The 20,730-nt window shown below is 47.5% G+C and overlaps 1 protein-coding gene across 2 annotated transcripts in view; it reads left to right on the top strand.

Annotated features, from left to right (window-relative positions):
- LOC136614463 (leucine-rich colipase-like protein 1) overlaps positions 1 to 8,443 on the top strand; it is a 168,840-nt gene extending 160,397 nt beyond the window's left edge. For both annotated transcript variants that reach the window (XM_066594115.1, XM_066594114.1), the window contains one exon: positions 7,540 to 8,443. In XM_066594115.1, the coding sequence (XP_066450212.1) occupies positions 7,540 to 7,725 (186 nt within the window). In that variant the 3' untranslated portion in view covers positions 7,726 to 8,443. The remainder of the gene's footprint in view (positions 1 to 7,539) is intronic.
- The last annotated feature ends 12,287 nt before the right edge of the window (positions 8,444 to 20,730 follow it).

Raw genomic sequence — 20,730 nt, 5'->3', positions numbered from 1 at the left:
CCGGCTCTGGTGGGATTCTCTTACAATGCTCTTGCATGGCGGGGAGTGAGTTCTGTGCTTGTTTTTTCAACACTCGTTGAATTCAATGGGAGGTTTAAATTCTACCAGTTGGGTCACCTCGCATTGTTTTTTCAGCCATGTGAAAAGCGGATTGCAGGGGGCGTGGCTAACCGGCAGCCGGAGCACACGCATTTACCTGAGCTCCAGGCAGCAGGACCGCGCCGTCGGCTTTCTAGCCCGAACACAGGCACCTACGCCGCCGATAACGGCACCGCTGACACCACCGGACCCCAAGCTTCAATTAGAGACCTTCCGCGGGTCTCTAGCTGGTGCTGCGATTTTGCGGCCTACAGGCCCGGCTGAAGCCTGGGACTAAATTAATACTCGCGGCCGACCGGAAGTGAAGGCCGGCCGCGGAAGAAGGAGAAAAAAACGCAGCGGGAAAGCGGTGAGAGTGGAGGAGCAGCTGCTGGAGGCCTGGACTGCGCTGGGGAACGGGCAGAGGAGGCAGCGGCAGGCCTGCATCAGTGAGTAGGCCCACAGCACCCCTTGACATCAGAGCAGGAGGGAGCTCCTGCAGAAGCAGAACACGTCCTCCCCCCCCCACCCCCCCATCCACCTCACCTCACGGAGCTGTCGGCCGGAGGAACGGGGACACAGAGACGTGGTCAGCAGCCATTGCTCACTCCCTCCCCCCTTGCAACCACCAACACCCCGAAGGGCCAAAAGCATTAATGTGGGGGACAGAGCAAGGGACAGGAAGATCGCCACACTGAGCCGCCGAACCCCACGCAGAAGTCCCTGGCAGGATCAACTGCACAAAGTGGGACTGAAACCCCACTGGCAGGCAGCCCACAGCCTACACACCTGCAGGGTAACAGCATCAAAGTTACTAACAGAGGGCAACGGGACGGCACCAGAGAGTGGACACCTGAGCGGACAACCGCCATATTCCCCCCCCCCCTGGGAGAATCTCTGCCGGACTTGCATTGAAACGTGAACGTTGCCTCCCACTTGCCCCTCCCGAACAGCGGACGCCGCCAGACACAGAGAGGTGTTCCTCCCTAAGCATCGAGGTGCAGTCGAGTAGAACGCCCGAACCGGACAAGATGGGCAGTTAATGTTCGCCATGTAAAGAAAGACCCCCGGGACCCATGTAACCACTTCAAACCGAGCTGGTCGGACCGCCGCGCAAACGAATAATACAGTATTCTAATCTGAGGTCGCGCTATGGTGAAAATTGGGAGAGATAAAAGTAGGGAGCACGCGGAGGCGCCCAGGGTTGACAAAAGCCAAGCAAAGATGGATAAATTCCTTAAGAAAAAGCACAGCTCTCCGGCGGCACGGCGACAGAGAGCTCCACAAGAAGGCGCTACTGGCCAACACAGAGAGGACTCAGACATAGAAAGCACCTCTATTACTCCGGACCACAATGAGGACATGGACAGGGAACCGATCTCACGATCTTTCCTTAAAGAAATCCTGAGTCAGACAATCTCTCCGGTAATGAAAGAGTTGGCGGACATAAAATCTGAGGTGAAACAAATTGGCCACAGGGTGGAGGACTTGGAGAATGCACAACAAGAACTGATGCAACATAACACAGCCCTCCAAGACGCCCTAACAGAACAGCAAGACCAATTGAACCATGCGATGCTCCTTATTGAGGACCAGGAGAACAGGAGCCGCAGGAAAAATATCCGTTTTAGGGGTCTGCCAGAATCAATAGCCACAGAAGCACTAAACTCGACTGCTATGCAAATATTTCAGTCCCTGCTAGGCGAAGATAGAACTGGTAAAATCGTGATTGAGCGGATACATAGAGCTCTGAGACTCAAACCAATGGCTACTGAACCAAGGGACGTCGTCTGCGGCCTCCTGAGCTTCGTGGACACCTCAGCAATACTGCATAAGGCCAGAGAAACAAGTGAGATCTTCTTTGAAGACCATAAAATCCTTATTTTTCAGGATATCGCCCCCAGCACCCTGGCTAAAAGACGCTTACTTAAACCCCTGACGGAAGCCCTACGCATTAAAAAACTCCCGATCAGATGGCTTTTCCCGTTTGGTCTTGCGACCTTTAAAGATGGACAGCAGATTACCATCAGATCACCAAGCGACCTCGAGAAGGCGTGGGAAAAGCTTGGAATAACACCTATTGCAATTCCATCCTGGCTGCCATTCCAACCTAAAGCACGTTTGCCCCAATTGAAGGCTTCCGAGCAATGGACGATTAACAAGCCTCCGAAAACTCCTAGGCAAAAGAAAAAACAGCAGGCGGAGGCCTGAGGACGGCCCACCTTCCTTTCTTCAAATGACTCGGAACGATATCTCTTTCGTTCTCTCCCCCCCTCCCTCCCTTCTTTTCTCTTCCACCAGCTAAACAAGATAACAGACAGATCTATCGAGGAGGTCGGAGGGGCCGGGATGCAGGAGTGAAGGAGGAGGCAACTAACCGGTTCACGGTGAATATGCGGGGGTCTGGGCGTGGGACGGGCGCTGGGGATGGGGGCTGCGCTGGGGGGGTGGGGGGAGGGGACTCCCCCCCCCCCCCTCTGCTCCCTCCTGCTCTCCCCTTACATATTGCTAGTCAGCTGATTAGACACCGCTGCCTGGTTCTGCCGGCACCCCGCGCGTCCGTTGCATGGCCTAGACCTACACAGTTTGTTTAATGTTTAATGTGATGTAAATGCACACTGTATTTTTTCTTCCAAAGTGTGCGGATCTGTGTCCAGTCTATAATGTTTGCTAGTTTCATAACTTAACAAAACTTACGGTTTGAAAATGTTTAAAAAAAGGAAAAAAAAATTTTGATCAATTTAGGTTTATGTGGTTACCGGGGGTCGCACCAAACCGACAAGGTGCGTGTCCACCCACCCCCCAAGTACGCGAGGGCTAGGAGATGCCATGGGGCTAACGCCCCTCCCTTGACCCTGAGTGAGGAACAGGTTCAGGGTCCCTTTGGGAATGGCCCTCCCCCCACCTCGTGCCTAACAAATTTCCTCTTTTTCCCACTTCACGTGGAGTATGTTTTTACCCCCAGTTGGAACAGCAAGATGGTTAGCAAAATCTTAGATGTGAAAAAGACAGACCCCCTACAGAAAATAGTTCCCCTATGGTCGAATAATGGCGGAAGTTAAAATTGTCTCATTTAATGTCAGAGGCTGGAACAATCCCCAGAAGAGAGCACAAACATTTATCCTTACCAAAAAACATAGCCCGGACGTGATGTTCCTACAGGAAACTCACTTCCGTCACAATCGCATACCCAAACTCCCAACCCATAACTATAATCAATGGTTCCACAGCACGCATTCCTCAGCCTCAAGGGGGGTCTCCGTCGCGATCAGCAAAAATATCCCTTTTATTCTCACCAAGTCTGAATCAGACCCGGCCGGCAGATTCATATTCCTGAAAGGCACAGTGGCACACAGAGTGATCTCTCTCGCTAACCTATACGCCCCAAACAAAAATCAGGCCCAGTGGCTAATACGCACTATTTCTAAATTCAAAGAATTTGCCGAAGGCTTGGAAATAGTTGGAGGTGACTTTAACATAGCATTAGACCATACGATAGACACCACCTCGGGCGCTACACAGACACCCAAGACGCTGACCCGCAGACTGAGAAGCCTACTAGCTGAATCAAATCTGCGCGACGCGTGGAGGCTGAGGAACCCCGGGCTCAGGGAATATACCTACTTCTCTCACATACATGCAACCTACCACAGAATTGACTACTTGTTGGTCTCAGGCAGATTTTTGCACGCGATTACCTCAGCGGATATTGGCCCCATCACCATATCAGATCATGCCCCTATCTTTCTCTCTCTGATTGTGGATAGTCTCCCGAGGAGAGAATGGAATTGGTGCCTCAATTGCACACTGATCAGTGGAGGGGACAATGTTACGAGTATCTCAGAGAAACTGGAGGAATTCTTCCGGATTAATGACTCCCCGGAGGTACCGGTTCCCTTCATCTGGGAGGCACATAAAGCTTACATTAGGGGGGAGCTGATATCCCTGGGCACCAGAGTCAAGCGGCGGAGGGAGGAGGAGGTCAATACCCTACTCACCCAAATCTCAGATAAGGAGGCACAGCATAAAGAAGGCCCCAATAACGACACACTAAAAGAGCTTAAAGACCTGAGGGACAAGTTGAAAAACACCTTAAACGTCAAAGCAGCTAAAACTTTATTTACCTCCAAATATAAGATATATATACATGGCGACAGAGGTTCTAAAACGATGACAAGATTAACCCAAAAACAACGAGAGAAACACTTTGTTTCCCAGGTCAAGACAACGACGGGAGCCACAGTAACATCTACAGAAGAGGTGGCTGCGGAATTTGAAAAATTCTACACCACCTTATATAATCTAGAGAGGGACACCGGGGCCCAACAGGACACCGTGCACAACTTCCTAAATAATTTAAAATTACCTGGACTGACTGAGGAAGAGGCCTCCTCGCTCTTAGACCCAGCGACGGAGAATGAAGTAGCCGAAGTCCTAACCTCCATCCCGAACGGGAAAAGCCCGGGCCCGGATGGGCTCCCCATTGCTTACTACAAAAAGTTTGCCAACATACTTGTCCCACAACTGACCAAACTCTGCAATTCCCTTCTCTCAGGCTCAGTACTACCCAAGCAAGCCCAAGAGGCTTACATATTGCTTATCCCCAAAGAGGGCAAGGACCCAGAATCCTGTGGAAATCACCGCCCCATCTCCCTACTGAATGTAGATATTAAACTTTGGGCGAAATTGCTCGCCCATAGGATGGCCCCCCTACTGACTAAATTGATAAGCCCAGACCAGGTAGGTTTTGTGCCAGGTAGGGAGGGGAAATTTAACACAACCCGAATAATTCAGGCTATCCACTACGCGAAACACAATAAACGCCCACTGATCCTAATCTCCACAGATGCTGAGAAGGCCTTCGACAGGGTAAGCTGGAATTTCATCAACAGCACCCTGTCTAGATTTGGATTCCCCCTGCCGTTCATAAAAGCTATTTTCACCCTCTACTCTGAGCCGACGGCGAGAGTCCAGGTCAATGGCACGTTATCCAAACCCTTTCCCATCAAGATCGGCACTAGGCAAGGCTGCCCATTATCGCCCACTCTCTTCATCATAGTGATGGAGACGTTACTCCAAGATATCAGACAGAACCCAGATATTGAGGGCCTCCAAATAGGAGAGGCCACCCACACCACCGCAGCCTACGCTGATGATCTCCTGGTGATGGCCACCAATCCCAGGAGGGCCCTGCCAGCGCTTGTAGAGACGTTTGAACATTTTGGTAGGTTGTCCAATTTAAAAATCAATTATGACAAGTCGGAGATACTAAATACAACGGCCCCTCCCCGCACAGTTAGCAACCTGAGGGAACAGTTTGCGTTCAAATGGCCCACATCAAAAATTAAATACCTAGGCATCACCCTGACGGCGAACCCCTCCCTCCTATATGACACAAACTACACCCCGTTGATTAAAAAAGTGAAGAACCAGCTCGACCAACTAAAAATACCACTTATTTCCTGGCTAGGTAGGAAAAACCTTATTTCTACATATATCCTCCCGCCCATTATTTATATATTGCACTCGGTGCCAATCGACCTACGCGCTACCTTCTTCTCACAAATGCACAAATTGTTCCGTGACTATATCTCGGGAGGGCATAATCCGAGACTGGCCTTTTCATTCCTGAGCCAAAAGCGCCCCCAAGGAGGTACGGGACTCCCAGACCTCCAGCTATACCACAAGGCGATTCACATCGCCAGATGGATCCTCTTAATAGATAACACAATTGCCTCCCCAACACTTTGTATGGAAAGGACAATACTTGGGAAGGATAACCAAGGTCTGCTCTGGGTTAATGGTCTCACACAAGATAAACATGTGCACCTTAACCCTATCACAAAATGCACCATCAAGATACTGAAACATGCACGGATGGGAGTGACAAGTGCAAAGTCCCCCCCCCCCCCCCCATGACACCAGCTTCCATAATACCCTCTATCCTAGCCAATAAACCACGGGGAAGTGAAGGAATATGGGATAAACTCCAATCCACCACAATTTACGATATTCTTAAGGGCCCCACTTTGACAGACCCGATGCAGCTAGACAGCTGGCTCCCACAACCGCCGCGCAACTTCTTGGAAAGGGCTACTCTATATCGCTCACTGAGACAGTTCCAAGCCACCCACCTTGAGAACTCGAGGGACCCGACATGGTTTGAGACATATACTTCCCTACCCTCTCGACCAAAAAAGTTGGTTACACATCTTTATAAAGGACTTCTGTTGCAAAAAGCCTCAGAAAGGCCCTGGTTTTTGAGGGAATGGGAAAGAGAACTGGGACTTACTCTCAGTCGAGAAAATACCCTAAAAGTCCTGAGGAATTCCCACGGGTTCTCAAAATGCGTTCGCACACAGGAAAACTCTTACAAGCTGTTGACCAGGTGGTATAGAACCCCGGTCACAACTTCCAAAACGAACCCGACATCTACAGACGTCTGCTGGAGATGTGAGGAAGAAAAAGGGACAGCCCTCCATATCTGGTGGGAATGTTCAAAAATTAAGCCCTACTGGCGGTCAGTCACCAACATTATCAACAAAATATGCCATAACTCTTACTCCTTTAGACCGGAGGAGATACTTATCTGGCTCCCCACAAACCATTTCAAACCCTCAAAAAAAAGTTTGCCTACAATCCTTTTAATGGCAGCTAAACTCCTGATACCCCTCTTCTGGAAAGAGAAGGAGATTCCACAAATCCGCCAGTGGTTAGACAGGATAGCGCAAATCTTTCGGTTTGAGGAGATCCTGGCGTGGGAGGCCAACACCAGGGACGACTTCACGGCCCTTTGGACCCCATGGATTTGCTTTCAGGACAATCCAGATTTCGCCGCAACCTAAAATAAAGGATCTGCCTATGTTCACATCACAATATAAAGACAACATCTTGCTGTTTGTTCTCCCAAATTGTTTTCCCTAATTGTTTTTCCTAAATCTACCCCACCTGATCATACCCGGTTCCCCTAGGGGTGTTTCTTGTTACACTTCGCACCCTCACCCCCCCCCCCCCCCCCCGCCTATACCCCTGATTGTCCTCCCCGTTACCTGGCCGGAAGTATGCTATAAATGACAGAAGCGTTATATTTATTCTGATGTCTGTAACTGAATGGTTATTCTCAAACTGGCCCTGCGTGGCTAATATGCATGTCCTTATATCCGGCATTGTTATACCATTATTTCAATAAAAAGAAATTGTTTAAAAAAAAAACAAAAAAAAAACGGATTGCAATCAGATGACACTTGTGCGTTAAATACACAAAAACTGATGTAAAACGCCCCACAGTGACATCAGTATTCACAGAATAACATCACACTGGATGTGTAGCATCAGACATGAGGTTCTCAGTAATGAGACCCCCGACCTCACGCTGCGTCTCCCACCGCTGATCTTACATGTTAGTGGCAGATGGCTAGGAGTCATGAGTCTCTTCATTAACCCTATCATCTCTCCTTTCAGCCATTTGGTGAGCTCTATAAGTACTGCCCGTGTGAGAGTGGACTTGTATGTGAAATGGATACATCTAGAGCCACAGCCTCCCTACTCAAGGACCTAGGAAAAATGTTGGCCGAGGACATGATCAAATTTTTCTTCTATAACCCGAACAGAAGAATCTGCAAGAAGCCAAACACAGCAAATAACTGAATCTAAGATGAGAAAGTATCCGCCGGTATCTACACGGATCTACAAGTGGTTGTCAGTCTTAGGGCTTATTCACACAAGCGTATATCGGCCAGCGTTATCAGAGCTGGCTGATATATGCCACCATCTGATACATTGGATTCCAAGGCATCAGATCACACAGACGTATTCCCGTGACATAAAAGCTATCTTCCTGCCCAGACAACGTCTGCCGCCATTAACTCCTATTGGAGTCATTGACAGCAGTCGGAGAAGGGAGGTGGGAGGGAGTTAAGCAGCGGGACTGCTAAACTCCCCCCCCCCTCTCCTGTCTGCCCCTTGCCACTGTTTGCAATGGAAGGGGGCGGGGCAGTGGTGGATCTACGCTCCACCCCACCCCGCACCCTCTCATTGCTGGCTGCGGACAAGAGGCGGGGAGGGGAAACTTAGCTTGGCAAACAGCCGAAGGTGAGGAGAGAGGAGGTGAGCCGGCAAGGGGGAGGGAAGGGGGAGACAGCTTAGCAGAGCTAAACTGTCTCCCCTACTGACGGCATATACACCGAGCCTGTGCATCAGATGGAAACATAAATCAGCCGGACGTGAAAATGGCAGCCAATATACACTCATGTGAATAAGCCCTTAAGGAAATTAAGTTTGTGCAACTTCCTACTAAGTTCTGTGTTTCCTCTCTGCTTTCAAGAACTCTGCTTGCTGTAAGTAAATAAAAACATTGATATTCAGAGTCTTCTTTCACACCAGCATTTTATCGCAACTATTTAGCCCCGATAAAATGTCAGCTGAAAATTTCTACCATGTAAAGCATTGGATTCCAATACATTCATTCACATGGGTGATTTATAGGCACGTGAAAAATATTGCGCCATAAAACCATCAAATCGACAACTCTTTTCGGTCGACAATTTTTCTTGCGGCATTAAAAGAAAGGTCTTGACCTATCTTTTGACAAAAAACGCTGCAGGCTCCCATATATTCCTATGGGAGCTGAAAAAAAAGGGAAGGGGGAGGGTTACCTGCATCTGCTGCTTGGAAATGAAAACAGCTGGCTCTAAGCTATTTCAGCTAGTAGTCGTCATTTTGCCCATCTACAAAATTCTGCACGGCAGCGTATTTTTTACGCAATACGCCCATGTGGCTGGATGAGAAAAGGCTAATTAATTTTGGAATTAGATTTTCACTGGCGTGTGGCCAACATGAAGATACACACGCTCGTGTCACCTTGTCTGTCTCACACAGCAGCAGTTTGTCATAATGTATCAGCCAGGAGTCTAGAACAGGAGTAAGGGCTCATGCCCACGGTTGTGCGCGCAAAGTGCTGCGAGTCTCCCACCTCGTTTTACACATTACAGCACATATGCTCTGCCCACAGAGAAACACATGCGCAGTGTGATTTTTCTTTTTTTTTTTTTTCATTCCCTGCTCTGAACAGAACGGAAACACTGTCTATATGCAATGTATTGGGTATGATACAGTATACAGAGAAATGGAGCATGCATGCTCACTCCTCACATTACATACACAGCACATTACACACGAACAACCCTGCTACATCCATCCTGACCCCCCACATGACACACACAGCACATTACACACACAGCTGTGCTACATGGTACATGCATTATGATCCCCACACAATACACACTGAGCTGTTACACTATACATTTATTATGATTCCACACATTACACACACAGCTCTACTACATCCAATCTGACCCCCACACAAACACACAGCACATTACACACACAGCTGTGCTACATGGTACGTGCATTATGATCCCCACACAATACACACATAGCTCTACTGCATCCATCTTGATTCCCACACATTACACACACAGCTCTGCTACATCCATCCTGAGCCCACACATTACAACCACAGCACATTACATACACACCTCTACTACATCCTTCCTGATTCCTACACATGACACAGACAGCACATTACACACACAGCTCTACTACATCCACCCTGACCACACACATTAAACACACAGCACATTACACACACAGCTCTACTACATCCACCCTGACCCCACACATTAAAACACACAGCACATTACACACACAGCTCTACTACATCCACCCTAACCCCACACATTAAACACACAGCACATTACACACACAGCTCTACTACATCCACCCTGACCCCACACATTACACACACAGCTCTACTACATCCACCCTGACCCTACACATTACGCACACAACACATAACACACAAAGCTCTGCTAAATCCATCCTGACCCCACACATTACACATACAGCATATTATACACACAGCTCTGCTACATGCATCCTGATTCACACACATTACACACACAGCTCTACTACATGCATCCTGATTTACACACACAGCTTTGGTATGTGCATGCTGATTTCCAGACATCACCAGCTCACCAGACTCCTGAATACAGTGATCAGCCCCTGGTCATGTGATCCCTGTCATCACAGGTTATGGTGGCTAAAATCAGCTTATTCAGTATACAGTGCTTTCTAACAAACTGCAGAATGGCTCCTGCAACAGCAGTGATATGCAGCAGTCACATGGTCCTGGTGTCAGTGAGCTTCTTACACCCCAAAGTGAAGACTAGCATACACTAAGTGCCAGCAGAAGAGTTAGCGACAAGGGAGGAGAGTATATCTTTTTCCATGTTTGTTCTGCATACTGAGCAGCTTTTAGAAAAAGAACATCCAAAAACATCCTGATCCCCCTTTATCTGAAGCACAGGATATTTTTGATGTAAGAACAATGTCAAGCCTGTCACCATTTTTACTGAAAGTTGTAGATAGTAAACTCTACATCACTTCCACAATACTTAGTGGTATGTACATATAAGAGTTGGATACAGGACTGTATAGGGACAGATTATATGTGATATATAGACCTCCTGATGGCTATACGAGTTATAATACAGAGTTGAGTCACATTTAGAGATGAGCGAGGACCAAAATGCTCAGGTGCTTGTTACTCGAGTCGAACTTTTCGTAATGCTCAAGAGCTCGTTTCGAGTAACGAACCCCATTGAAGTCAACTTGAGCATTTTTCAAGCTGACCGATGCTTGTTTTGCCAACTGGCAAATAACAAGTTCGGATATGGCTTTAAAGAAGGGCAAGTGGGTTGATACAACAAAATTTATTAATACAAATGAATAAATGATAATATTAAAACAAATTTACATAAAAGTTGTATTGTAAAGTGTGTTTATGTTTTATTACCTAAAGACTTACAAGACATACTTACAACTTTAAGCACTTCTGCCTGGAGTTCATCTTTTCACTGGAGAAGCCACAGTGAAAAGCAGACAGTTTTTATGGACCAACACTGTAAAAGATCGTCTTCACCTTACAGGTACACCATGCTTCTAATGCATTACGATTTGTATCCTATTTTATACACTATAACTTGCTGAGTCATCTTCCATATTCTGAAGTAGCCAACTTGATTGATCAAAGGTTCAGAATCAACAAAACTCAATTCCCTAGACAATGATGATGGTATCACAGGATTATCAAGACTCAACAAATTCATGGTGATACAATGTATGGGAACAGAGTTCAAACAAACCTTTACAAACCGAATTGTAGTTAATGCAATTAGCATCGTTCTGTATAACTAATACCAATATACATGTTAGACCTCTAGCTTATACAAAGAATTAACAAGTCACATTTCACAGTTACATCAAAGCTTCCTACACCAAACAGGTTTAAAGTCCACAGAAGTGTTCATAGCATATCACATTTAAGATACAAAATGGAGGATAAAGAAACATAAATAGCGATTTATATAGGCCTGCATTGGAGGGCTACAAATAGCCAATTATATTTGTACCACAATGCTCCGCATAGGAGAGGTTGTGTGAAACACCTAAAAACATGAGAAAGTCATGGAAACACCACAGCAACGGATAGGGAATGGCAGGGGCAGCATGCATAGGTGCATCTGGGTGCATCTGAGGCACTCTGTTACCACTATAAAGCCAAATTGGGGGCAAGAGCCTGGCGGTCACCCCCCTAACAATTTACTTGGGACAGACCATAAGCAGCAATGCACACACGCTGGCACATCTTAGCTAAGCACCACACTAGCTGCAACCAAGGACAATCACTGCCTGCGGGTGACACTGCTGTCTCTTGGTTTGAAGCAGGAGGTGTCGCAAAAGTAGCCACCACAGGTATACAGTCACCCTGTGAAAGTCTCATGAAATCCGTTTCGCTTCCTGAGAACACTCCAATCCAGTATCTCGGATAGGTTTGGTAATTTGTAGCACGAGAGATAAAACATGCCGACCAACGCTGTTCCCCAGACCCTAAGAGGGAGGAGGAGGTGGCATAATAAGCTGAGAAACCGTGAACGAGGTAGGAACTGCAATACTCTGTGTGGGAAGCACTTGGATGGGCACAGGGTCAGGCTCGGTCCCAGCCTCTGCCTTGTGTGACCCAAGGTGCCATGAGTTACATAGCAATGGGAAATTCATGAGATATGACACCATTCATTCAGTGTATGTGTCAGATAGCTGAACCCCTCGCTGGGAAACCTTTGTGCACCCACAGCATAGGCGAGCCCATAAAACCCAAAGACAGTATTGCACATGAAGAAATGAGAGTGCCCAAATATGGCAGAGATTCACCCCGCCCAGGACCTCGGCCTCGGCCCACACTTCTCTGCAAGTCATTCAGTGTATTTGTGCCGGACAGCTGAACACCGCTATGGGAAAGCATTGTGCACCCACAGTATAGGCAGACCCCTGCGTGTAGCAAGAGTATAGGTGAACCCCTCAAACCTTCCAGTAGCAAGAGTATGGGCGGACCCTTTAAAAATTTCAGTAGCAAGTGTATAGGCAGACACCTAAAACTTTTCTGTAGCAAGAGTATAGGCGGACCCCTGAAACATATCAGTATCAAGAGTATGGGCGGACCCCGGAAACATTTCTGTAGCAAGAGTATAGGCGGACCCCTGAAACATTCTGAAACAAGAGTTAAGGCGTAACACTGAAACTTTTTGGTAGCAAGAGTATAGGCGGACCACTCAAACCTTTCAGTAGCAAGTGTATAGGCGAACCCCTCAAACCTTTCAGTAGCAAGTGTATCAGCGGACCCCTGAAACATTTCTGAAGCAAAAGTATAGGCGGACCACTCAAACCTTTCAGTAGCAAGAGTATGGGCGGACCCCAGAAACATTTCTGTAGCAAGTGTATAGGCGGACCCCTCAAATCTTTCAGTAGCAATTGTATAGGCGGACCCCTGTGACATTTCTGTAGCAAGAGTATAGGTAGACCCCGGGAACATTTCTGTAGCAAGAGTATAGGCGGACCCCTGAAACATTGCTGTAGCAAGAGTATGGATGAACCACTCAAACCTTTCAGTAGCAAGTGTATAGCGGACCTCTGAAGCATTGCTGTAGCAAGAGTATAGGCGAACCCCTCAAACCTTACAGTAGCAAGAGTATGGGCGGACCCCGGGAACATTTCTGTAGCAAGAGTATAAGCGGACCACTCAAACCTTTCAGTAGCAAGTGTATAGGCGGACCCCTGAAACATTCTGAAACAAGAGTTAAGGCGAAACACTGAAACTTTTTGGTAGCAAGAGTATAGGCGGACCACTCAAACCTTTCAGTAGCAAGTGTATCAGCGGACCCCTGAAACATTTCTGAAGCAAAAGTATAGGCGGACCACTCAAACCTTTCAGTAGCAAGAGTATGGGTGGACCCCAGAAACATTTCTGTAGCAAGTGTATAGGCGGACCCCTCAAATCTTTCAGTAGCAAGTGTATAGGTGGACCCCTGAAACATTTCTAAAGCAAGAGTATAGGCGAAACACTGAAAGTTTTCTGTAGCAAGAGTATAGGTGAAAACTCTCAAACCTTTCACTAGCAAGAGTATAGGTGAACCCCGGAAACATTTCTGTAGGAAGAGTATAAGCGGACTTCTGAAACATTTCTGTAGCAAGAGTATAGGTGAAACCTCTCAAACCTTTCAGTAGCAAGTGAATAGCCGGACCCCTGAAACTTTTCTGTAGCAAGAGTATAGGCGAAACCCTCAAACATTTCAGTAGCAAGTGTATAGTCGGACCCCTAAAACATTGGTGTAGTAAGAGTATGGGTGGACCCCTCAAACCTTTCAGTAGCAAGTGTATAGGCAGACCCCTGTAACATTTCTGTAGCAAGAGTATAGGCGAACCCCTCAAACCCTTCAATAGCAAGAGTATGGGCGGACCCTGGAAACATTTCTGAAGCAAGAGTATAGGTGAACCCCTCAAAGCTTTCAGTATCAGATGTATAGGCAGACCCCTGAAGCATTGCTGTAGCAAGTGTATAGGCGAACCCCTCAAACCTTTCAGTAGCAAGAGTATAGGCAGACCCCTCAAACCTTTCAATAGCAAGTGTATAGGCGGACCCCTGTAACATTTCTGTAGCAAGAGTATAGGCGGACCCCTGAAACATTGCTGTAGCAAGAGTATGGATGAACCACTCAAACCTTTCAGTAGCAAGTGTATAGCGGACCTCTGAAGCACTGCTGTAGCAAGAGTATAGGCGAACCCCTCAAACCTTACAGTAGCAAGAGTATGGGCGGACCCCGGGAACATTTTTGTAGCAAGAGTATAGGCAGACCCCTCAAACCTTTCAGTAGGAAGTGCATAGGTGAACCCCTCAAACCAATCAGTAGCAAGCATATAGGCAGACCCCTGAAACATTTTTTGTAGGAAGAGTATAGGCGGTCCCCCTGAAACTTTTCTGTAGCAAGTGTATAGGCGGATCCCTGAAATATTGCTGTAGCAAGAGTATGGGCGGACCCCGGAAACATTTCTGCAGCAGGAGTGTAGGCAAACCTCTCAAATCTTCCTGTAGCAAGAGTATAGGCGAACCCCTGAAACTTTTCTGTAGCAAGAGTATAGGCAAAACCCCTCAAACCTTTCAGTAGCAAGAGTATGGGCGGACCCCGGAAACATTTCTGTAACAAGGGTATAGGCGGACCCCTCAAGACTTTCAGTAGCAAGTGCATAGGTGAACCTCTCAAACCTTTCAGTTGGAAGCGTATAGGTGGACCCCTGAAACATTTCTGTAGCAAGAGTATAGACGAACCACTCAAACCTTCCTGTAGCGAGAGTATAGGCGGGCCCCAGAAACATTTTTTGTAGCAAGAGTATAGGTGGAACACTGAAACTTTTCTGCGGCAAGAACCCCTGAAATATTTCAGTAGCAAAAGTATGGGTGGACCCCGGAAACATTTCTGCAGCAGGAGTATAGGTCGTCCTGTAGCAAGAGTACAGGCGAACCCTGAAAACATTTCTGTAGCAAAAGTATAGGTGGACCCCTGAAACTTTTCTGTAGCAAGAGTATAGGTGAAAGCTCTCAAACCTTTCACTAGCAAGAGTATAGGTGAACCCCGGAAACATTTCTGTAGGAAGAGTATAAGCGGACTTCTGAAACATTTCTGTAGCAAGAGTATAGGTGAAACCTCTCAAACCTTTCAGTAGCAAGTGAATAGCCGGACCCCTGAAACTTTTCTGTAGCAAGAGTATAGGCGAAACCCTCAAACATTTCAGTAGCAAGTGTATAGTCGGACCCCTAAAACATTGGTGTAGTAAGAGTATGGGTGGACCCCTCAAACCTTTCAGTAGCAAGTGTATAGGCAGACCCCTGTAACATTTCTGTAGCAAGAGTATAGGCGAACCCCTCAAACCCTTCAATAGCAAGAGTATGGGCGGACCCTGGAAACATTTCTGAAGCAAGAGTATAGGTGAACCCCTCAAAGCTTTCAGTATCAGATGTATAGGCAGACCCCTGAAGCATTGCTGTAGCAAGTGTATAGGCGAACCCCTCAAACCTTTCAGTAGCAAGAGTATAGGCAGACCCCTCAAACCTTTCAATAGCAAGTGTATAGGCGGACCCCTGTAACATTTCTGTAGCAAGAGTATAGGCGGACCCCTGAAACATTGCTGTAGCAAGAGTATGGATGAACCACTCAAACCTTTCAGTAGCAAGTGTATAGCGGACCTCTGAAGCATTGCTGTAGCAAGAGTATAGGCGAACCCCTCAAACCTTACAGTAGCAAGAGTATGGGCGGACCCCGGGAACATTTTTGTAGCAAGAGTATAGGCAGACCCCTCAAACCTTTCAGTAGGAAGTGCATAGGTGAACCCCTCAAACCAATCAGTAGCAAGCATATAGGCAGACCCCTGAAACATTTTTTGTAGGAAGAGTATAGGCGGTCCCCCTGAAACTTTTCTGTAGCAAGTGTATAGGCGGATCCCTGAAATATTGCTGTAGCAAGAGTATGGGCGGACCCCGGAAACATTTCTGCAGCAGGAGTGTAGGCAAACCTCTCAAATCTTCCTGTAGCAAGAGTATAGGCGAACCCCTGAAACTTTTCTGTAGCAAGAGTATAGGCAAAACCCCTCAAACCTTTCAGTAGCAAGAGTATGGGCGGACCCCGGAAACATTTCTGTAACAAGGGTATAGGCGGACCCCTCAAGCCTTTCAGTAGCAAGTGCATAGGTGAACCTCTCAAACCTTTCAGTTGGAAGCGTATAGGTGGACCCCTGAAACATTTCTGTAGCAAGAGTATAGACGAACCACTCAAACCTTCCTGTAGCGAGAGTATAGGCGGGCCCCAGAAACATTTTTTGTAGCAAGAGTATAGGTGGAACACTGAAACTTTTCTGCGGCAAGAACCCCTGAAATATTTCAGTAGCAAAAGTATGGGTGGACCCCGGAAACATTTCTGCAGCAAGAGTATAGGTCGTCCTGTAGCAAGAGTACAGGCGAACCCTGAAAACATTTCTGTAGCAAAAGTATAGGTGGACCCCTGAAACTTTTCTGTAGCAAGAGTATAGGTGAAAGCTCTCAAACCTTTCACTAGCAAGAGTATAGGTGAACCCCGGAAACATTTCTGTAGGAAGAGTATAAGCGGACTTCTGAAACATTTCTGTAGCAAGAGTATAGGTGAAACCTCTCAAACCTTTCAGTAGCAAGTGAATAGCCGGACCCCTGAAACTTTTCTGTAGCAAGAGTATAGGCGAAACCCTCAAACATTTCAGTAGCAAGTGTATAGTCGGACCCCTAAAACATTGCTGTAGTAAGAGTATGGGTGGACCCCTCAAACCTTTCAGTAGCAAGTGTATAGGCAGACCCCTGTAACATTTCTGTAGCAAGAGTATAGGCGAACCCCTCAAACCCTTCAATAGCAAGAGTATGGGCGGACCCTGGAAACATTTCTGAAGCAAGAGTATAGGTGAACCCCTCAAAGCTTTCAGTATCAGATGTATAGGCAGACCCCTGAAGCATTGCTGTAGCAAGTGTATAGGCGAACCCCTCAAACCTTTCAGTAGCAAGAGTATGGGCGGACCCCGGGAACATTTTTGTAGCAGCAGTATAGGCGGACCCCTCAAACCTTTCAGTAGCAAGTGTATAGGTGGACCCCTGAAACATTTCCGTAGCAAGAGTATAGACGAACCACTGTAACTTTTCTGTAGCAAGAGTATGGGCGAACCCCGGAAAGATTTCTGTAGCAAGAGTATAGGCGAAACCCTTCAAACCTTTCAGTAGCAAGTGTATAGGCAGACCCCTGAAACATTTCTGTAGTAAGAGCGTAGGCAGAACCCTCAAACCTTTCACTAGCAAGAGTTTGTGTTGACCCCGGAAACATTTCTGTAGCAAGAGTATAGGTGGACCCTTGAAACATTTATGCACCAGGAGTATAGGCAAACACCTGAAATTTTTTTTACCAGGAGTATAGGCGACGCCCGGAAAAACTAGTTGGCTAAGACTATAGACGAGGGCGTGAAAAATTGGTGTACCAAGAGTACAAGTATATCCCTGAAAAATTGCTTAACCCCGAGGGCAGGTGAAACCTATAAACATTTTTTAAAGATACAGCTTGTTGTTGCTTAATTTGTAACAGAGCCTGGAGGCAGGCCTCTGAAGACATTGGTTTTAACAGAGCCTTTTGGCCTGCAGAAAAATTGTCGATTTCGCTCCAACGCTTGTGTTATCGATAGCTGAACGCTGCGCTGAGAGACATTGCTGGATGGAGTGGAGGACCGTGGAGGTGAAGGTGTGGGTGCAAGCCGGGAGGCGCTCGTGTCTGCATCCTGGGAGGGGGATTAGATCTGTGTGGCAAGTTGTGGCACAGGGGAAGAGGCAGTGATGTGACTTGGAGGCGGTGAACGGCCTTCGTCTCACCTTGTGGGGTGCTCAGCCATCATATGCCTGCAAATGCTGGTGTTTGTGATGCTGGTAGTGGTGGCTCCCCGGCTGATCTTGGTGCAGCACAGGTTGCACTCCACTGTTCGTCGGTCAGCCGCGCTCTCACTAAAAAACATCCACACCTTTGAACTCCTAGCCATATGCATGGAGGCTTGCCGCGTTGAGGTGCTTTGAAAAACAGTTGGGGGATTCTTTGCTCTGGCCCTGTCTCTACCCCTGGCCACCACACTGCCTCTTCCAACCTGTCCTGCTGCTGCACTTGCCTCCCTCTCTGCAGCCCTGTCTTCAGTAGGCTTAGCAAGCCAGGTGGGATGAGTCACCTCATTGTCCAGCAGTTCTTCCTCCGAATCCTGTGTGCGCTCCTCCCTTGAACTTACTGCCCTTACTACTACCTCACTGACAGACAACTGTGTCTCATCATCCTCATCCCCAAAAAGCTCTTGAGACAGTTGCAGGAAGTCCCCAGCCTCATCACCCGGACTCCGGGAACTTTCCAAAGGTTGGGCATCGGTCACGACAAACTCCTCAGGTGAGAGAGGAACAGTTTTTTCCCACTCAGGGCAGGCACCCGAGAACAGTTCCTGGGACTCTGCCTGCTCAGAATCTGTCGATTTCATGGAGTGACGAGGCTGGGAGGAAGAAGGAGCAGCCAGAGGATTCAGAGGTGCAGTCCCTAGGCCGGGAGTAGTGGACTGCGTAGAAGACTGGGGGTTTGACACATTGCTGGACGCGTTATCTGTGATCCATGACAGGACCTGCTCGCACTGCTCTGCTTGTAATAAAGGTCTACCACGTGGACCCGCAAATTGTGATATGAAGCTGGGGAGCCTAGATACTCGGCTCTCTCCTAATCCCTCAGCCGCCGGCTGTGATTCACCCCGCCCCGGACTTTGGCCTGTGCCCACACCCTCACTTGGACGCCGCGTCCACGTCCTCGACCCTGTCCCCTACTCCTCTACAAGTCAGGTTAAGGATAGAGCAGGGCCCAAATAAATTACTCCACTGTACAGCGCTGAGAACTGTGCTAATTTACTGCACAAAGAGACTTGTAGATAGTGGAAGCTCTATGCTGTGACCGGAAAAAATTAAACCGCTGTTTTGCGCTGATACCGAGGGGTCATTTACCGCTTACAGAGACTTGTAGATAAAAGAGGCTGTATGGAGTGGCAGAAAAACTATAAAGCCAGTGGATAGTGCTATTAACTGCGGCTACCTCAACCCCCCTAAGAAAATGGTATTGTGAGACGCTCTGCGCAGTGGCAGAAAGCTATAAAGCCAGTGGATAGTGCTGCTAACTGCGGCTACTTCACCCAACCCAGAGAATCATATCTGTGAAATGGTCTGCAGTGGCCCAGGAAATGTTAGAGTATTGTGTTTAGCGATTAGACCTCTGCCCAATGCACTGCACATAGAACGATATAGCTGAAATGGTCTGCAGTGGCCCAGGAACACTTTCCCTATTGCAGCTGCACTTTCCCTAACCTCTGCCAGCATGCATCTAAGGCGAGCCGTGGGCGGGACTAGTTTAAGTACTCCATGGTCACCTGATCCCGCCAGCCACTCACTGCTGTTGGCAGGCAGAGGGCTGGCACGTCATAGCAGGAAGTGGTAATGCCTTCCCCGCATGTTTATTGGCTAAAAAATGGCGCTAAACATGCGGGGAAGGGAAATGAAATTTTCTCGAGTTCCGGGTGTTGCTAGACTCGAGTACCAAGCATCTCGAGTAACCTAATACTCAAACGAGTATCAAGCTCGGACGAGTGTGTTCGCTCCTCTCTAGTCACATTATTATGACCAGCAGCTAATATCCAGAATAACCACTGTGTGCCGCACAGATAGCAGCTACATGGCATGCATGCACTCAATAAGGTACTGGTAGATGATTTCAGGTGTCTGGAGCCATGCTGACTGCATCCCACAGTTGCCGGAAGGTGTGTGAGGAAGGCCTCCCTTAGAGGCCTAATTGGGTTCAAGTCTGGGGATTTAGGGGCCAGGGAAGTACTTGGAAGTCTTGGTTGTGCTCTTCCAGGCACTGTTGTACATTTCTAATTGTGTGACATGTTGCATTGTCTTCCTCGAAAATCCTATCTGCACAAACAAGACAAACAGCATGCTTGGGTGTACAGAATTTGCAAGGATGGTTTCACAACTAAATCAATTCAGAATGCCTTCCACATGGACGAGCAAAACCAGAGAATGCCATCAAATAATTCCCAAGACCATAACACTGCCACCACCAGCTTGTTTTCTACCAGCAATGGTTGCAAGGTGTTTGTTTTCTGATGTTTCGTGCCTGACCGGTCAATGTCCATTTGTTCAATGAAGCAGAAAACATAACTCTTCGGAGAAGGAAACCCTTTGCTAATCTGTGGTGGTCCTATTCCAGCACTGCCGTGCAAATTGAAGCCTTGTCTTCCTATGCACCTTTGTTAGCATAGGTGCAGTGACCATTCATATGCAGTAGGGTTCACTGAACTGTTGTGTTATACAAATGTCTGTTGGTCCCTCGGTTCATTTTCATGGTGACCTGCTCAATTTTAGCATATCTGTAGGCCCTCGTACACCTTCATAGTGGACATTCACCTCTCACATCAATGGTCTGTGGTGCTCCACAATTTATTCACTAACAATACACGTTCACCACAGCAGCAGGTGAGCATTTCACAATCTGTGCTATTTGAGAAATACCTCCACCCTTGGCCTGAAAGCCAATAATCAACCCCTTTTGCCACTCTTTACAATGAATAACACTATTGTCTTGAGCATCAAAATTTGGGTTAACAGTTGCATGAAGATTTATGTTC

This window comes from Eleutherodactylus coqui, chromosome 1 (genome assembly GCF_035609145.1).
Source record: "Eleutherodactylus coqui strain aEleCoq1 chromosome 1, aEleCoq1.hap1, whole genome shotgun sequence".
Lineage (NCBI taxonomy): Eukaryota > Metazoa > Chordata > Amphibia > Anura > Eleutherodactylidae > Eleutherodactylus > Eleutherodactylus coqui.
This window is presented reverse-complemented; position numbering and strand designations above follow the sequence as displayed.